The sequence below is a fragment of the Globicephala melas genome, chromosome 12, assembly GCF_963455315.2.
Source record: "Globicephala melas chromosome 12, mGloMel1.2, whole genome shotgun sequence".
NCBI classification, from domain to species: Eukaryota; Metazoa; Chordata; class Mammalia; order Artiodactyla; family Delphinidae; genus Globicephala; species Globicephala melas.
In genome coordinates, this window is record NC_083325.1 from 9,787,920 (window position 1) to 9,806,550 (window position 18,631).

General features: G+C 57.2%; 2 protein-coding genes across 13 annotated transcripts in view; one reads left to right on the plus strand and one right to left on the minus strand.

The window, feature by feature from the left end:
• KANSL3 (KAT8 regulatory NSL complex subunit 3) overlaps positions 1–18,042 on the plus strand; it is an 84,659-nt gene extending 66,617 nt beyond the window's left edge. For 6 of the 11 annotated variants that reach the window (XR_009566082.1, XR_011377876.1, XR_011377877.1 and 3 more), the window contains 8 exons: positions 604–5,679; positions 6,435–6,658; positions 6,846–6,964; positions 7,200–7,325; positions 9,105–9,360; positions 14,944–15,131; positions 16,708–16,764; positions 17,959–18,042. The gene's annotated coding sequence lies outside the window, so the exon portion shown is untranslated. Of the gene's footprint in view, positions 1–603; positions 5,680–6,167; positions 6,266–6,434; positions 6,659–6,845; positions 6,965–7,199; positions 7,326–8,761; positions 9,007–9,104; positions 9,369–14,943; positions 15,132–16,707; positions 16,765–17,958 lie in introns of those variants that run through there. The other 5 variants (XR_011377873.1, XR_011377874.1, XR_011377871.1 and 2 more) reach the window with 5 other exon arrangements.
• Positions 1,169–13,670, minus strand: ARID5A (AT-rich interaction domain 5A). Of its 2 annotated transcripts, XM_060309102.1 has the most exons (7): positions 13,555–13,670; positions 6,058–6,173; positions 4,500–4,620; positions 4,089–4,141; positions 3,548–3,645; positions 3,126–3,285; positions 1,169–2,772 (listed from the first exon to the last, which is right to left on the minus strand). In XM_060309102.1, the coding sequence occupies exons 1-7, from the start codon at positions 13,556–13,558 to the stop codon at positions 1,546–1,548; spliced, it is 1,779 nt and encodes a 592-aa protein (XP_060165085.1). In that variant the 5' UTR covers positions 13,559–13,670; the 3' UTR covers positions 1,169–1,545. The 2 variants fall into 2 exon arrangements, with proteins under 2 accessions (XP_060165085.1, XP_069902919.1); XM_070046818.1 differs by lacking the exons at positions 4,500–4,620; positions 13,555–13,670.
• Positions 18,043–18,631: the final 589 nt, after the last annotated feature.

Consider the following 18,631-nt stretch of genomic DNA (forward strand, 5'->3'; position numbering starts at 1 on the left):
CCCCCACACAGCAGATGCCCCTACCCAGGGGGTCTGTAGCCCAGCACCCAGGGCACTTGCAGGGAGGGTGGCCAGAGAATTCGGTCCTCTTCCTGTTCCTCGTCAACCACGGAGACTCCAGAGGCTCAGAGGGATGGGAGCACGTGGGTGCTGCGGGAGCCGGGAACTCGGGCTACTTGGGCTGGCGCCTGGCTTCTCCCCAGAGGAGGAAGGGAATCCAGACATGTCCCTGCAGAGCCTGAGTGTTCACAACAGCGGTGACCACCTGCCAGATACCCCATCGCCAGCTGATAGATCTGATGCCATAAGTCAGGACCCTGAGGCCAATAGTGGCACTGCCCTTCCAGGAACCTGTATGAAGTTCAGCAGGCAGCTGTGCCTGGCTCCCGGGAACAGGCAGCCTGAGGAAGGGAGGGAAGCAGTGCCTCTGACAGGGGCACCCCTCCCACTGAGACAGGCGGGGGCACACTGCTCCCCAGGCAGAGCCTGAAGGAAGGAGGGCGTTAGGCTGCACGGTTTGAGCCCCTGGAGCAACCACATCTGAAATATGGCAGATGCCCCAGGCCAAGATTGTAACCGCTTTACCCCTCTCTTTCCCTCCAGGTGCCCCCAGTAGGAACCTCCTGTGCCCCACACCCTTGTGTCGCAGGCAGCTGGGGGTGAAGCGGGGGGCTCACCAGGAAGATTCAGCAGCAGCCTGGCAAGTCTGCATCCACCACCAGGGCAGACCAGCGCTTCCTGCTCACACCCTCAGCCCCCAGGGGTGCTGCAGGGCGCCCTGTGGCTTAGCTCAGAGCATTGGAGTCACGCCTGAGTGCACAGCTCTGCTCCCCCACTTACCTGCTGGGGAACCTGGGCAAGTCCCCAGCCCTCTCTGCGCCTCAGGCCCCCATCTGTACCATGAGGTAGGCAAAAGGCAGCTGTCCTGGGGCGCAACTAGCCAAGCGGATTGAAGGCACAGGACGAAGGGCACAGCCTGCTGAGGTATGTGCGGGAGGCTGGGTTTGGCTCTGGGTCCACCCTTCACTGGGGTGATGGCATCCCAGGCCTGAGCAGGTGCTGGGCAGGTCCCTCTCCCTGGCTCCCCTGTGTCAGCCTGTGGGAGGCACCACCCGCAAGGATGCCCCCACCTTGCCCTTGCAAAGGTCCACGCCACACACCTCAGGGCTGCGTGGATTCACAGGTGTTTTATTGGCTTTTCCGTAGGCAGCCCGGATGCCTCACGCTGCTAACCGGCCCCTCGACCCCTCACCCCACTCCTGGCCTCTGTTCTGGGGCCCCGGCTGGGAGCTGTCAGCCTTAACTCTTCTCCCAAGGCCTTGCAACCACTGGGTCCCCAGCCCCTGGGCTCGGGCTGCCTCCTCGAGAGATAAACCCACTTTTCTCACTGCCTCTCTTTGGGCCAGGCTCCCAAGCCGAGGGCGCATCCCTGCGTCAGGCACGGCCGAGTTCTCCCGAGGAGTGGGCTCCACCCCAGAGCCCTTTGGCGGTGCCTACCCATCCCAGGCTGAGTCAGACCCTGTGCACAGTGTTGCGGGCTCAGTCCTACAGCTTGGTGTTGAGGTGGAAGGAGAAGTGGGGCACTGCATAGGTTGTGGCAGGTGGCACGTGCCACGCAGACGAGGCTGGGCAAAGTCTGTGACGCAGGGCACTGTCAAAGGATGCGGGGGGGAAGTGCATCAGGCCAGCGGCCATGGGTGAGGGTGCTGCAGTGGCCAGGAGGTGGGCTGGGAAGGCCGGGATGACCAGGGGGCTGAAGGGGAGTGTGGCCTGGCCCTTTAAGGGGTCCAGGGTGCCGGCGAAGTTCAGCGGGCAGCGCAGCATGGTGCCCCTGCAGGCCTCTGGGAGGGTGGGCCCCAGGGCCGGGCCCAGCAGGCAGGAGACGGCCAAGTCGGGCCCCACAGACTTGGTCCCGCACTCCTTGGCATCCACCTCCTTAAGAAAGGGAGACACTACCCGCAGTTTTTTGCCGCCATGGACCAAGCCCTCTTCCTCCAGGCTGCGCTTGTTGCCCAGGCCTGGGCTGCTTGGGAAGGTGGTCAGGGGCACGGGGCTCTCGGCAGGGACCTTGGCCATGGGGGACACCCAGCAGGCTTTGGGTTTGGGGTACAGGCCCCTTCTGGAGCCGCCCTTGTGGAATGCAGAGGGGTGGTCGGCATCCCCACCCCACACCCGCTGGGGCTCTTTGGCTGGCAGCCCCTCTTCTTTGCCAGGAGGCCCCAATAACACCCCATCTTTAAGACTGGGGAAGAAGTCCCGAGGGTGCTGGCTGACAGGCTTCAGCACCTCGGTGGGGTAGGCGTGGAAGCAGCCAGTGAAGATGGGGGCCGACGGGTGAGGGCCCACCTGAGCCTCCTCCTTGAGGCTGCCACCAGGGCCCTGTGTTCCCTCCGGAGGCGTCAGCCGGTGCCTGGAGTTCTCAGCCTGCCCTCCTGGGCTCCGGGGATTCTCCAGGGGCCGAATAGCTGGGGGTGCCTGGGGCTCCCCACCTGCCCCGTGGCGACAGCCCTCCTCCTGGCACTGCAAGGCCTCCGCCTTGCTCACCTGGGCCAGAAGCTTCTTTTTGGCCAGTGGTGACATGATACCATGTGTCCCTTTGCAGTAGAAGCTGGACAGAAGCCGCCTGTAGGCCTCAGGGCAGCCGCTGGCACCCACGAAGGGCAGAGAGGGCCCAGGGGCTGGGCCTCGCTGTTCCATGCCGTCCCTGGAGGGCTCCTGGCTAGGAAGCCTTGCCAGGTCAGGGGCATCTGTTTTGGTCTTTCCTGGCATCATCTGGAAAGAGAGAAAAGGCCAGGCCTCAGGGCTGGGTGTGAGCCATGCACCCTGACCTGGGCACTTGGTGACAGCAAGGTCCCAAGGGGGCACCCAGGAGCCTCTGCTAGCCCTTCCAGCACCTTTGTGCAAAATTTTCAAAAGGTGTCCCATCCTCTGAATACACACAGCCTGGGGTCAGGACACAGGGACTGGTGAACGGGGTACAGACTGGAGTTCAGACCCTACCCACGCACCCACCAGTGCTGCCCTCAGAGGAAGTTCTGGGTGTCCTAGGCAGGGAGCCCTGCGGCCAAGGTGAGGACAGGTACGGGGCGCTGTGAGGGGCAGGGCACGAGGCGGCCAGAGCTCACCTGGTCCACCCGCTTCTCCTCCTTGGCTTTCTTTGGCCTCTCAGTGGCCCCGTCATCCCCCCGATGCTCCTTGGCCATCTTGTACTGCTTCCTGGGCTTGGAGGGGGGCAGGGGCTTGTCATCCTCTCCCTTCAGGTGCCGCACGTATGGGAGGACCAACCTGAGGAGGAACCGGGCACGCTGACCAGGAGGCCAGGCTGGCAGCAGGCTCCCACCGCTCCAGGCCTACCCGGCCTCCTCCAGCCCCGGACCGCGAACACCTCTGCCCGGCAAGCACACAGACAACCCACGGGGGCCCGCGCTCTCCCTCATCTCGTCCAGGAGGCCTGCAGGCCTGCAGTCTGCCCTCCCCGCTCAGGGCCCTGCTGGTCCAACCCTGGGGGTGAAGGCCCAGGTCCTGTGAGCCGCGGGCCTGGCCGTACCTCTCGTAGTGGCGGCGTGTGCACGTGGCCGCGCTGGTGCTGCCCGGGCTGCCCCCCAGCTCGTCATACACGTTCTTCCAGAGGCGGCGGCCAGTCACCTGCAAGGATGCCACGTGAAGGCATGGCCGGCGGGCACTCCCTGGCCACGGGGTCCTCACAGCTTGGGGTCCCCACTTGGATGCAGTTTTGCAGCTGCTTCTCCAGCAGTGGGGTGGCGAGGTTGGAGGGGGCTCCCCTGGCTGCCAGCCAGGTCTCCCGCCCAGGGGCCGCCCGAGTGCTGGCCCAAGCAGCTTTCCAAGCACGAGGACAGAACAGATGGGAAAGAGAGGAAATCTTGCTTTGAGCAGCAAAGTAGCAGCGGGCAAGGCGGGTCCCTCCTTCTCCCCGTAGCACACAGGGGAACTGGGGAAGGGCAGGGTTTGGGACGCTGCCTCGTCCTCCTGTCTAGTGGTAAGGGCAGCTCTGTTGGGCTCACTCTCTTCCCCCAGCTTGACGTGCCAGGAGATGTAGCAGGGTGAGGCCTCAGAGGTGCTGTCCTTACCAGCTCATAGGCCCCCAGCTTCTCCACGGCCTTGTAGATCTTCCACAGGTTAACTGGAGAAAAGAGAGGGCAGGGCCACTCTCAGTCTTGGCAGGAGGAAGGGGTAGCCAGCAGCCTGTCCCCCTGGCCCTGTCAGGCAGGCACAGAACCAGCACGTACCCAGACAGGGCCACTGGGATGGCTAGGCAGGCCACGCCCCGTGCACTGGGGGCCCAGTGGCCTGTGAGGGTGGAAATCCAGCCCCACCCACTGCCAGCCCTGTGCCTGGAGGGGGGCACCCTTTCCGTGTGCAACCCCCGTGGGCTGGCGGCGTCCAGGGTTACCCAGAACGGAGGTGCTCCCCGATGCCCTGCCTGGGTGGGGGTCCCCTGCCGGGCGCCCCCCCTCCCTGCCTGCACCCCAGGGACGCACTCTGCTTGAAGCCGAGATGGGGCACCCTCTGGATGGGCGTGTGTCGCTCCTTCATGAACTTGTAGAGGCTGACCAGGAAGGCCTGCTCCTCCTCCCGCTCCCCGCCTGCCTCGGGGGAGTCCTGGGGAAAAAACATGAGGCAGCAGCATGAGCCCTCAGTTGCTGGGAGGCTGGGGACGGGTGGAACCTCAGGCTGCTGGGGAGGAAAGAGATGTGTGGCCCCCAGGCTCCCACAGGAGGGAGCAGACCCCCAGACCCAGCTCTGGGCTGCATTGCTTGTTCCTGGGGTCAAAAAGGCACAGGTGTCAGCTATTAGTGCCCAGAACCCCAGGTCAGGGTCCACAGAGGCCCTGGGAGCAGCCCTGCACCTTCTCCAAGTTTCTGACCACTTCTTCCACTTGTCACATCTGCATCTCAGCTCCTCTACCACACTGTGAGTTCCTGGCGGTAGGCGCAGTGTCCCCAGGGCTCCCAGCAGCCTCCGTGGTCCAGGTTGAAGGAACAAAAGTGCCTGGTGCTCTCTAGCTCTGTGGCGCCGCGCCGCCAGGCCTGACTCTGTGACCCGCCCGTCCACGTGCTTAACTCAGGGAGGGGAGACCCTGTCCTGGGCTCCAACTGGCACTTCTGTCAGATGCACAGGTCTTTTGGTTTCTGCTCTCGGGGAATTTCTGCCGATGCTGTTCACGTGGCTGGTAGCTCAGGGCAGGGGGCTACTGTTAGGCTGGGGCTGAGGTCCTGGCAGGGCAGGCCCCAAACACGAGAAGGACGAAAAACACCAGGGCCTAGAACCGTGCAGAGAGCCACGTGCTCCAAAAATACTCTATTCAAGTACCATGTCCCTGATTTTGACTAATCAAAGACCTCTGGTAATAAGCAAGCCACCTCATATGTTAATGCACGGAATTGGCACACACTGGAGCCCAAGGCAGCTGTTCTCTGGAGCCTCGGAATGAAGGCGCTCTGACCACAGCTTCAAATGAATGTGCTCTTCTATCCCTCTTCTCTGAACTCCAGGCAATCTGTTAAAACCTGTTCCCACTTGCAGCTACTCTTCTACACGAATCAGGATTTCTACTCCAGCCTGTGCCACCAAAGCAAATGGCTGAAAAGCACGACGCTGAGGAGTTGAGGCTGCCCACTCTGACCTCGCTGGTCAACACAGCTGCGCTGATCTCACGAGGTGACTCTAAGGTCCATGTTATCGATGTGGATGGACGGAAGGATGTAAATGTAGTTTCACATCGTAGAATAGTGCTTTTGTCTGTTTCATATGTCAGGGTTCCAGGTAATCCTCATTTGATAAAAGGGTTCTGCCACAGAAACCAAGCCTGAAACCCTAGCCAGGGGTGACGGGTGAGCCTTCCTGTCTGCCCCGCTCCCAGCGCCCAGTGCAGGGCCCAGGACAGCGGGGCTGGGCCCCTTTCCAGGCTCTCTGCAGGATGGGGGGTAGGGAACACATCTCCAGGGAGTCTCCATGTTCACCTGGGAGGCTACACACAGGTGGGGCGGGGGTGAGGGGGGGCAGGGAAGAGGGCCCCAGGGGGGTCGTCCAGCTCACCTCCAGCTGGACGGGGCTCTGGCTCCTGTTCTGCTCAGCGTCGGGTTGAGGAGACACAGGTGGGTCTAGGGGGTCACCATCCTCTGACTGTTTCCTTTTGCCTTTGACAGGAGGTGCTGGAGGAGAGGAAGAGGGAGAGAAGGGGGGAGGAGGGAGAGAACGTGAGATGCTGGCAGGGAGGAGCGGGCGGCAGGAGGGCCAGGTGGGGGTGAGTCCTCGCCGCTGTCCTCTGCTGCGTGTCCTCTGCACGCGGTCCCGGCTGCTGCAGGCAGCCCTCTAAACACACACAGGGCTCCCCCGACTCTGCCCTCCTCCCCTCTCAGCCCCACCAGGCCCCGCCCACACCACACCTGACACTCTTCCTTCCTCCATTCCAGCCCTCTGCCCACAACTTCGAAGGAAACCCTAAATCACCTTGGGGTCAAGTGACAGGAGACCGGCACTGGGGCCGTGGTGCTCGGGGAAATCATGTCTCCAAAACCTGCCCCACCTTCAGGCAGAAAGTTTGGGAAAGCTGCAGAGGCTTCCATGATTGTGGACCCCCAAAGCACCACGGGGGGCTGCTTGGACCATAAACCCTCCAGAAATAATCAAGAAGAGGGTAAGTTCCTATTTGTGAAGCACCCAGCCTTTGCCTGAGGCACCAGCAGAGTCCTCACTGCCCCTAATTAGGCCACACGCTCCCCTCACCTGCACGGTTCCTGGTGACCCTTCAGGTCTCACCTGACAAGTCGCTTCCTCGGGGTGGCCCTTCCCAGCCCCCAGCCAAGCACAGCACTTCTCTCTAGTCATCCTCTAGCCATCCTCACACCATCCAGATGGGCCATCCAGACTGAGATGCCCACGGCTTGTCTGGCCTCCTGAGAACTTCGTGAGGCCGCCCAGCAACCCACAAAGTAGGTGGCAGGTAAGCGAGAATGAGTGTCTCACAACAACCTGACAGAGGGGAGGGAGGAGCCAGGGGCTTGGTTTTACTAAGGGCGTCCTGAGAGCTGATGGCTGCAAAGACACAGCACCCCTGCCGCTGCCAAAGCACAGCCACTGGGAGCTGCTCTGGCTGGCAGCAGATGTGAGACCGGGAGCCCATGTCCTCTGACCTTTTCTTTTTTTCTTTCCTTTCTCCTTTTGGTTAATCCTTAAAGAACTGTCCTGGTTCGCTCCAACTCAAGATATCCTTACTGCTGGGAACGTGCAAGATTCCCCCTCCAACCCAGACAGAAAAAGAATCTCCTTAAGAACAAGAAACCCGCGCCAGAGTGACCCACAAGGTCAGCAGTACCCAGAAGCACGAGCTGCAGAACCTCCGGCCGCTGAACAGTGTCCCCTTGCGTAGCTGTTCACAAGGGCGCTGTGCAGGGTCTTGGCTCTGTGTCCCTGGCCCTTTCATGTATGTTCTCTCATTGAGTCCCAGAGGAATCCCATTTTAAGGGAGGCTGGGGGGACTGAAGCCAGAGAGGTTAAGTTGCTTGCCGCCCTGAGGGACCAGATTCAAAACAAGGTCTGTCTGACCACCAGTCCAGGGGCCTGGCCTCGCCACCACTGCGGCTGCTGTATCACCAACACCGCGAAGCCTTGGTGGAGAGTCCAAATAAACCAGGAAGGGAAACCCAGCCTAACACTTGTCAAGCATGAGTTGGGCCTGGGCCGTCCTTGCAGGCTGGCTCCTGACCACTGGAGACACGGTCAATCTCCAGAAATAAGTGGGTGCTAATGACTGCCCCCCAAAAGACTGATGCCTTTCCAACCAGGTCCTTGGGCGAATCTGTGCATCAGCCTCCCCTTCTGTGAAATGGGGAGAGAAGGACGCTGGAGTCCTTTGCTAACTAGCCATGAATCCCAAAGCCTTCTAGGTCATGGGCATGCCTGCATCCTCCTGTTTTTCTCCTTTCCCTTCCTGCCTTCTCTGCTCTGTTTTCACATCCTCTCTCCCTTCTTGCCTGAAACAAAAATGCTCAGCTCCGAAGGAGTCTCTCCATCGTGTTCCTGTGATGGGGCTTCTCACTGAAGCCCTCTCGCAAATTTGCTGCAAGTCAGTCACTGTCCTCGGGCCTCAGAGAAATAAGGTGGTGGGACCAGGGCCCACTGGAATCACGCGGGGAGCGTTTAACAGACATGATGCCTGTCTCCCACCCCACCCCCGCGTGAGTTTGATTTAAGGTCCTTCAAGGGGCATCAGAGTTTAAAGCTCCCCAGGGGAGCTGAGAGGGCAGACAGGTTGAGAGCCACCAGGCCAGAGTGGCCCTAGTCCCTCCTGCTCAGTTCCAGAGTTGGTGAGCTCTGCCTGGGCCATTCTCTCCTGGGAAAATCTCCTGGAGTCAGGCACTTGGGTTACCTGGAAAGGAGGTCACCAATCTGAGCTGTTTAACTCCAGACGGGAAAGGGATTATAGCTTCCCTAGAGCCACAAAGGGAAACACTCTATCTCTGTGTGCGGCTGAGTCCCAGAGTGCAGCCGGCCTCCGTTCTCTCGCACCCAGGACTGGTGTTGTGCTCACTCATCCTGGCAGGGCCTTCTAGGCCCACACCCTTGCAGCCCCGATGAGGGAGGGCGGGGAGAAGTCTTTGCCCTCCTTCCCCAGCCTGTCCTGTCCCTGGCTGTCCTATCCTTCTCTTCCCCTATCATTGGTAGATCAGGGTTCCGGGTAAATCTTCATTTGGAAAAAGAGTTCTGCTACAAGAAATAAGTTTGAAACCTCCTGCTGTAGGTGCCGGGTGAGTCCTCCTGCCTCCCAGAAACCCAGCTGCCGCTGAGTGACCGCTGCTGCCATGAGCCACTGAGTTCCTGTCTTGCCCCGAGCTTATGGGTGTATAGATCCCCTCTGAGCACAAAGCCTCAGATGCCCTGTTGTAATGGAGGTGGATTCAGTTACAAAAAGAAAACCTCTGCTCTCCAAAGGCATGCCCTTCAGACATCGCCTTTTCCATCCAGGAAGCAATAATGACAATAATGGTTATTATTTATCTGTTTACTTTAATCTATCTGGAATCTGTAAGGTATGAGGGGCTTCCCTGGTGGCACAGTGGTTAACAATCTGCCTGCCAATGCAGGGGACAAGGGTTCGAGCCCTGGTCCGGGAAGATCCCACATGCCGCAGAGCAACTAAGCCCGTGAGCCACGACTACTGAGCCCTAGTGCCACAACTACTGAAGCCCGCGCGCCTAGAGTCCGTTCTCAACAAGAGAAGCCACCGCCATGAGAAGACCACGCACCGCAACGAAGAGTAGCCCCCATTCGCTGCAACTAGAGAAAACCCGCGTGCAGAAATGAAGACCCAACACAGCCAAAAATAAATAAATTTATAAGGTACGAGATAGGGGTTTAACCATACTTCCCCATGGGTGGGTGGTCCCAGTATTGACTGAGTGATCTCCTCCCCCAATAATCTGAAATGCTACTTTCCCACAATCTGCAGGCTTGTAAGGAACACTTTGGGGGCTGGTTTTGGACTTTCTCTTCTGCTTGATTCACTGTGGAATGCTGGACCCATGCACAGTTTTAATTTCTGTAGCCTTGTAACACAACGTACTATTCGGAGCATAAGTCCCCCATCATTACTCCTCTTAGAAAATTCCTTCTGAAGTTTAGGATAATTCTGTCTCATAGAAAGGAAAGAAGAAAAAAAGGAAGGGAGGGAGGGAGGAAGCGGCCGGCGGGGGGGGGGGGAGAGGAAGAAAAGAAAAGAAGAAAAACCACTGAGGTTTTGATTGAATTGCATTTACATTTAGAAATTACTTTGAAAGATAATAACACCTTTCTGATAGTGCATCTTCCTCTGCAGGACCACGTGTCTCCGTAGATTCAGGTCTCCCTCTGCAGTGCTCAGAGGTTCCTGCTCACAGGCCCTGTGCATCCCTGTTGAGCTGATTTCCCGAGTTTTGTGCAGCTAGGCAATAGTGTGAGAAGAACCCTGACAATGACAGCAGGACTAAGCTCACAGCCCGCTGCCATTTCCTCATCTCTGGGGCCCTTGTGACCCAGCCCCTCACTGGCAGCGAGGGGGCGTGGCAGGTGCTGGGCAGTGGGATGGCTCAGGCCCCTCCTGTGTTAGGAATCTGTCTCTGTTCAGCTCCATGGCTCTGTGAAAGTCAAGCTTAACCTTAGATCCTAATACCACAGCAGTGAAGAGGTTAATTTCAGTCGCTGGCTGCAAAAGTGGAGATTCCCAAAGTGAAGCCCACCTGTTCTCAGGCCCCTCTCTCCCTCTCTTTCCACACTATGTACTCCACCAACTGAAATCAGTCTCTGCTAGGCCCTGGAGTAGGCACTTCCATACATTAGCTCACTGCATCTTCCCAGCACCCAGTGGGTATTATTTCCCCCCCTTTAACGATACAACACCTGAGGCTCTGAGAGGGTCAATAACTTGCCTGAAGTCACACAGCTTTCTAGTGGCAAAGCTGGGATTTGGAACCAGTGCAGTCTGCCTGTCCCAAGACACTGAACCCTGAGATCTAAAGTTTTTTAATGGGAGCAGGGAGACCCCAAGTTCCTTCTCTGTGCTCAGAGGGTGCCCATTTGCCCACCCTCCCTGGGGGATCTGCAGTCTCCCACCACAGCATTCCTGTTAGTCTGCTACCCTGCCAGATGAACTGAAAGCAGATGAGAGTGGGGCAGGAGGAGGGATGGGGAGGGAGCTCTGACTCCACACAGGTGCTTCTGTACCTTAGTTTACCTGTCTATATTAGACCCACCATGGGCCCAACGTTCTAAGCAGAACAAAGCAAGAAACGAGGCTCCCCCTACCAACCACAGTTGACTGTGTGCACATGTGTGCGCGCATCCCTCAGTGAGATCTGAGGTCTGCCTGTCCTGCTCACTCCCCGGTGTGTCTCAGCGCCTGGAGTCCTGCCCAGCAGAGAGCAGGTGCTCCAAAAACACAAGCCCCACTGAGCCTTACCGGTGCAGTATGAGCTACCTGACCTCAGATAGTGCTGATGCTGAGAGCCGCCCGGCTGTGACTAGTTCAAGGCCTGCCTCTCTCTCTCTTTCTCTCTCTCTCTCTCCTCCCCCCGCCCCCTCCCCCGCCTCATTCACCCTTGGTGTGATGGAAAGGAAGCGACACTTCCTTTCATGAAAAGTCACCCACTGGGAGCACCGTGTCAATTACCACAATAATGGTAACAGCAGCCTCAATAACAACCAGCAGAGGCGGCCACACCTCCTCGCCTAAGGCCGTTGGCTTAAGTTTCTCTTAGCTGGAGCTGGAGCTGAAACAAAGACAGCCTTTGAAGGAGCCAGTCCACTCTGTGGCCCAGGAGCCGGCTGCCTGGCAGTCTCCGTGTGGAGCTCGCTCTAGCGTGGTTTGGGGAAGGGGGACCTGCCAAGGGCTGTGCTCCAGCCAGCGCTAAGGACAGACGGACGACCGGGACATGGAAGCCCAGAGGGCACAGGGTGCAGCTCCCGACCCAGCCCTGCCTCTGGGTCTCAGCTGGGGGAAGAGGGGAGTCAGGGTCTAGGAACATCTGGGGCCAAGATGACAGCCTTGAGTGTAGAAAAGTGGGGGCATGGGGGCACCAGATACGACACTGCCAACTCCCAAGCCCTGCTGGAATTCGGCCGCCCTTTAGCCGGCTCTGGGATATCCTAAAAGACCCTGTTCCAGGATGGGGCTGAATCCCCACTGTCCCTCCCCTCCAAGTCTGGGTGATATTTGACAGTAACAGTAACGGCTCCATCTACGGACCGTTTCCTGTGTCCTCACGGACTACATTTCCTGCACCTACTCCACCTATGGGGGAACCAGGCTTGGCAGCGGCTTGTCCAAAACACTGGCCAACAGTAGAGGCACAGCCAGGACGGAGCTGTGTCAGCTGCCTGACCTCTGCCTGGGGCACTCGTTTGCCTCTCAGCTTTTCCGCTCCGCGCCTAGAGCACCCCACACCCTCCGCCAAGGATGGCTCTCCAAGTCGGTACCACAAGGTCCCAGAGGGAGGGTGGGCCATCCCAGGCCAGTTTCCAGAACCATTGCGAAGGGAGAGGGGGCGGGGTCTTAGAGGCCTGATTCGTCCTCACTGCCAGACCAGGGCTGGTCTGTAAAACTCAGTTTCCCAGACTCTTATACAAGAAGGGGCTGATTCCCTGAGGTCTTTTCTACCTCTGCCGTTCCAAGTTCGAGGCCCCAGACGGGTCCCCGGGGATTGTACGGACTCTGGAACTCCACTCCCGTGGCCCAACCCACTAGCTGCCATCTCCCATCCCTCCTCTGCCCTAACACGGCCTGTGGGCACAGAGACCCCAAGCCCCCAACCCTGGTGCTCGGGAGGGGACAAGAAGCACCTGTTATCCTCTCCTCGGCCCCGCGGACCTCTCCTCGATAGCTGACGACCCCGCAAACAAAGGGACCCGGGGTCTGGCCAGCGAAGTGCCGCCGTACCCGCACCCTGAGCCTTCGGGGGTCCGGCAGCCGGCGACCCCCACCCCTATCCCAGCGTCCGCGGGACTGGAGGACGAGAGCCCGGCCTGGCCGCGCCCCCTGAACACCCTGCGCAGGGACCGAGACGAGGCAGCCGTGTCGTGGTCCCAGGCTCGGACTGTGCGCGAAGCCAAACTTCTCGCACGCTCGCAGCCCGCGCACCGCCACTCCTCTTCTCCCCCCCACCCCACCGCCCCCATCACTCCCGGGGCCGCCATCCCGTCCCTCCTGGAGACCCGAGGAGAGAAAAAAGAGACAAGAGAAAGATGCGCCGAGCAAAAAGGGAAGCTACTTCTTCCCTGTCGTGGGGAGCGTGGGGGGGTGTGTGTAGAGGAGGGTGGACAGGAGACAAGAAGAGAAGAGACCAGAGAAGAAAAGAAAAAAGGGAAGGGAAAAGAAAAAGAGAAAGGGTAGGGGGCGAGGAGCCGGTAACCGCCGAAGGATCAGCACGCCCCTCGGCTGAAAGAGGAACAGTTGATTCTTCAAAATGCATTGAGCAAGTTCTTCAAAGCCCGCGCAGAGTCACTTTCAGGAAACGGCGGCCGCAGTGGAAAACGTCCCGCGCGCCCAGCGGACCCGGTGCCCCTTTCTCGGCGGCGCCGGAGGGTTCTGAGAACCACCGGGATGTGACGTCGAGAGGGGGTGGGGGGCCGGGGGGGCTGCAGGCAGAGAACTGCTGCGGACAGCTGTCACAACAAATTAGCTGAGACCAGCTCGAGATTGAAAACCACAGCAGGAAGTGGGATGACAGAACCGTACAGAACTTGGTAAATTTCAGTCAAAAGACGACAAGAGTTTCGAGATAAACGCCCGGGAAGCCCCTGGCCGCCAAAACTTTTTGTCTTTCTTTTTTTTCGAAGAGCGCGCGCCGACACCGGGCCTCACCCTCCCGCTCCGGGCGGGGGGAGCGGGCGCCCCGGTCCAGGCTAGGTCCCCACGTCCTCGCCCTCGAGTCCACCCCCGGCCCCGCTAGCCCCCCAAGGCAGCACCGACCGCTACGAGCGCCGGGGGAGACCTGGCGCCGCAACTTCGCCCTCCCACGGGGCCGCCAGCCCCATCCCGGGCCGGACCACAGAGCCGCTTACCCATGGCCCGGCGAGGTCCAGCGGCTCCAGCCCGAGATGCTCCGCACGACCCTATCTCTCGACCCCGCGCTCTCCGCGCTACTGACCCGCCGAGCAGCTTGCCAGCCGCCTACCCGCGGCCCCGCCTCGCCCCGCCCGCCTCCGCTCCGCTCTGGGCTCCGGTTGGCGGGTCCGATTCTTCCGCGAGGGGCAGGGACCGCCCCCTGAGGCAGGGGAACTCTGGGAGTTGTAGTGTGCTCTTCCCCTCCCCAGTCTCCGAGACCGCGGAACTAGGCTGCTCACCTGGAGAGACTGAGGCAGGACACCCAGGAGTCACTGCTGCCTTGTGCCTCTGGAGGCAAAACTCGAGCCTTGGAAAAATCCTCCTTGCTCCTCAGCAGGGAACTGGGGGTCTGCGTGGGGTGAGCAAAGCCCTTCTGACTTTGACTTGAACTCGGTGTAAGGCATTGTCCATCTCCCTCCCAGCCCAGCATATAAGTAGTGATGGTTGGTGTTAGCTAAACAAGGACCCCGCCCAAAGTAGCAAGTCTTTGGCCAAAGCTCTGTGGGGTCCCAGAAATGCCTGGGACAGGAAACCTGATATATGTGGACGGCCAGTGTCCACATATATCTCAACGACAGAGAGGACAGCTACAAAGTGAGCAGTCGAAAGAGGGGGCATGACCCCTGCTTGGAGGGGTGAGGCTTTGGGTGGAGTGGGGGCCCGAGGAGATGCTGAGCCAGCTGCAGCAGGACTTCTGCTGGAGGGAGAAGTAACTCAGCCATACTGACATCACAGAAGAGGAAACCGAGGCTTGGGTTTGAGAGCTCAAGGTCTGGAAGCATCACTCACAATAAGCCAAAAGGTGGAAGCAACCCAGAGTCCACTGATGGATAAATGGGTGAACTGCGGTTTGTACATACAATGGAATATCACTCAACCTGAAAAAGAAAGGAAATTCTGACATGTGCTACATGAATGAACCTTAAATAGACCACACACAAATGATAAATACTGTATGATTCCACTTATAGTACTTAGAGTCAAATTCATGGAGCCAAATAGTAGAATGGTGGTTGCCAGGGGCTGGGGTGCAGGGGGAATAGAGAGTTAGCGCTTAATATGTACAGAGTTTCAGTTTTGCAAGATGAAAAAGTTTGGGAGATGGATGTTGGTGATGGTTGCACAACAATATGAATGTACTTAATGTCCCTGAACTGTACACTTAAAAATGGTTAAAATGGTAAATTTTTTGTGATATATATTTTACCTCAATTTGAAGAAAGAGCCTAAGGTCTCAGCAGTGGCTAGCTAGGACTTAAACCCTGTTCCTAATACAAGAGTAGGCAGCCACAATTTTGTTGATTAGTTTTAATACAAACAGCTCTATGCATTTCCTAATTTTATAGGATAAAACTGAGGCTCTCGGGAATTCCCTGGCGGTCCAGCGGTTAGGACTCCACGCTTCCAATGCAGGGGGCATAAGTTCCATCCCTGGTCGGGGAACGAAGATCCCACAAGTCTTGCGGCCAAAAAACAAACAAAAAACAGAAAAACTGAGGCTCTGGAGGATTAATCAGCTCAAGTAAATCAGCTGGTAAGTGGTGGAGGCTGAGCTAAATACAGGCATCAAAGCTCCAGTACAGGCCCCTTCAACCGTTTCCCTCAGCATCTCTTGGCAGTGCTGTTAACTGAATCAGGGACCATGGCCTGAGGAGGAGAAAGCGTAAGGGGGAAGATTTGAGTGCTGGTGAGGACATGGTGGGTCAGCAAGATGTCCAGTGGTAGCTGGCACTGAGGCCTGGAATCCAGGAGCAAGGCGCAGATTGGAAATACAGATGGTTAAGGAGCCCTTGTACCCAGGCACCCACCAACCAGGTTTGCATCAATTACTGCCCATCCATCACCCTAAACAAATGGACCAGGCTTGTAGGTTGGTGACCCTGAAACCCTCTCCCTTACCCTTTGGCTCTGAGATGAAAGAACTCTCCAGGCTCAGCCCAGAGTGGACAACACTGTGGGCTCCCTTGTCTACCCCATAATGGGTTGGTTTGTAAAAGCCAGTGCTTGTAGATTTGGTAACAGACACATCATCAACAATAGTAACTGCCTAGAACAATTGTTATAATGGTGATTATAATAGTGCACCCCACTTCCCAGTTTACAAGCTCTCTCCAGGAGAGCTGAGGCCGTGGTGGTAGATGCTGTGTGGAATGCCATCACGTAGCTTTGTCCATTCTTTTTTTTTGGGGGGGGGGGGCGTGCTGCACAGCTCGCGGGACCTTAATTCCCCATCCAGGGATCGAACTTGTGCCCTTGGCAGTGAAAGCTCGGAGTCCCAACCACTGGACCACCAGGGAATTCTCTTGTCCATTCTATAAGGATTGTTTGCCCAAGGTTCAGGATGGAGACCGGGACGCTGCCCTCACCATCCCAATCCAGGCCAACCCCACCCTCCCAGATTGGATAGACTCACTGCCTGATAAAGCAGCAGCTCATCCCACACGGGATAGAGTTATTCTGCCATCCGGGCAGCCCAGCACACTCTTACAGGCAGTGGCTGCTGTGCAAAGCCTCAGCAAGTCCACACCTGCCTGTGCCAACCTGGGAACAATATGATCTAAATTTAATTGCCACCTGCGGCAGCTGTTTGCAATAGAAAGTAATTTACAACAGCCAATAAATCTTGCAGAGGAATGACATCTCCATTTGCTTCCCCAAAAGCATAAATACATCCATTGCTCAAGCCACTATCTCACACACCTCCACCTCGAGCCCACAGACACCCTCCTCCTGCATCTCCCAACCATCAGCTCCCAGCCCACGATGGGCTGAGAGAAGTAGCCTAGGCCCTCAATGTCTTGGTGTCTATGTCTCAAATAAATTTTTTAAAAAAGCACCACTAATGAATGCATTCCTCCCATAAAGACATTACAAATAATAAGTTGGTCCTCTCTGACACCACTCCAAACTCAGTTCCCTCCCTGACCCAGAGATAAGGACTCTATTATCAGATTGGGTAAAAGCTTCCAGAACTTTCCCTATGTATTTTCATAAATACATGGTGTAGAAAAATATGTAGCTTTGTTTTATGGGTGTTTTTTTTTAAAGTGGTACAATTCTAATTGTTCCATTCTGCAACTTGCTTTTCTGCCCAACAATGCATCTTGGAGATCCCTCTTGGTCAGAAGACAGATCTGTTTCTCCTGGCTGTTAGGCTGCGGGACTTGGTATGCATCTACCGCGGTCTTTATTTAAATCCCCTCTTTGTGTGCTTGGTCTTTTTGCAATTACGGGAATCCTCTGAGGACATTCTGGACCCCCTTAGAACATTTACAAGGCTCCAGAGCTCACAGAGTAGTCCAGGAGATTGAGCAAAAGCTGCTTTCTCCTACCTCCTGCCTCCAAATCCCAGAACCCCTTGCTGGCGCAGTTCTAAGAAGAAAACCTGGTCCTGGGGGGTGGTCCTCATCCCAGAGCTCTCAGAGCTGGAGGGACCATTCAAGATCGTTCCACCTGGCCTCTTTTTGGAGAGGAGGCCAGCAGGCCCAGAGATGTTAAGCGAGTTGTCCAAGGTCACACAGCAAGTCCGTGTTGTTGCTTCTGGGACCCACAAACCCATCCAGCACACTCAGGAAATAACACACAGCCAGTTTTCTGCTCTGTGAAGCTCCGTTCCCAGGCTCGGCAGTTGCAAAAGGCCCCCAGGGCTTTGTTTTCAAAGGAGAAATGAAGCGGGAAGTATTTTTAACCGCCGGCCCCGCCTGGCTCCTGCCTCGCTCCCTCGTGCTCGCTGTCCAGGAAAGGCCGGCTTCATAGTGGCATTCGCAACTCATGGAAAACAACAAACGCCCGAAATAGACGATACCCAAGCTCAGGAATGGAAAAAATTGGCTCATGGCTTCAAATGCCTCTTTTAGAAAAAGCCGAGAATAGCTTTCGGCCTTTGGGGAACTGCCGGGGGTGAGGGAGTGGGGAGGTGGCGCTGGGAGGGGGATCTGAGAGCTTTGGCCACTTTGCCCCCCGGGGGCACGTGACCACTAGCTTCCCCAGCTTTGTCCACTCTGGGAGCACATCCGCACCTGGCTGCTGCCCCTTCCCCCCCAACCCCCTCCCCACCCAGCCCTGCCCTCCAGCCCAATCTGGAACAATATCCTTTGTTGGGCTGGGCCTGGGTCCCAGCTGGGTAGAAACCCGAGATTCTTATGCTTCTAGAGCCTGAAGGGTGAAAGTCGAACTCCCATGTGTATTGGGGGGAGGGGGAGAAGGGGGGGTGACAAGGAGAGAAAATGTGGGTTTTCATCTCCACTCAGACAGCCCAGCTGCTGTGTGACCTTCTGCAAGTCACTTGACCTCTCAGAGCCTCTGGTTCCTCATCAGCAAAGCAGGGGTAACGCTTTTTTTTTTTTTTTTTTAATTGGCAGCGCGTCAGGTTATGTGGGATCTTAGTTACTGGACCGGGGATTGAACCTGCGCCCCTAACCACTGGACCACCAGGGAAAGTCCCGGTAATTCTTCATTTATTCATTTATCTGACATTTGTGGCGCAGCTATGTGCCAGCACTGGGCTAGGGTTAGGCACTGGGGACATAGCCACGACCAGAACAACGCTCCGATCTTGTGGAGCAAAAGCTATAGCTCTTGCCAACCTCACAGGTGCCAAGGATCAGCCATTCCTTCTTCAAACAGTTCCTGAGCCACGGCCTGGTGCTGGGAGGGATGACGGTACCTTTGACCAGTGCCTATCAGACACTGCACCAAGCATCTTACACGGATTATTTCATTTAGTGTCACCCCAGCCCTATGAAGTGGGCACTATATTTATGCCCATATTACAGTTGAGGACACCGACGAGCAGAGAGTAAGTGTTGGATGAGATCGTAGACTCATCTGCGCAGAGTAAGGAGTAAGGAAAGGCCAGCTGTAGACCAGCTCCCTCTTAAGCCTTGGAGACCTGGGTATCCAAAGCCTGGTTCTTTGTGACACAAAATAGTAAGTCTAGACTGGAGGTCAGTACAAATGCACTAGATAAGGTTGTTCTTTTGTTTTTTTAAAAAAACGTGGGGTCCGTATAGAGCTTTTACTTACAATAAGATC

Bases quoted from the DNA above. Each gene is read 5' to 3' on its own strand.
- ARID5A (XM_060309102.1), bottom strand. The intron at 3,286-3,547 runs GTACGGCCAGGC...GTTCCTCCTCAG, and splicing joins ACACGCCGCCACTACGAGAG to GTTGGTCCTCCCATACGTGC. The intron at 2,773-3,125 runs GTGAGCTCTGGC...CTCTCTTTCCAG, and splicing joins AGGAGAAGCGGGTGGACCAG to ATGATGCCAGGAAAGACCAA.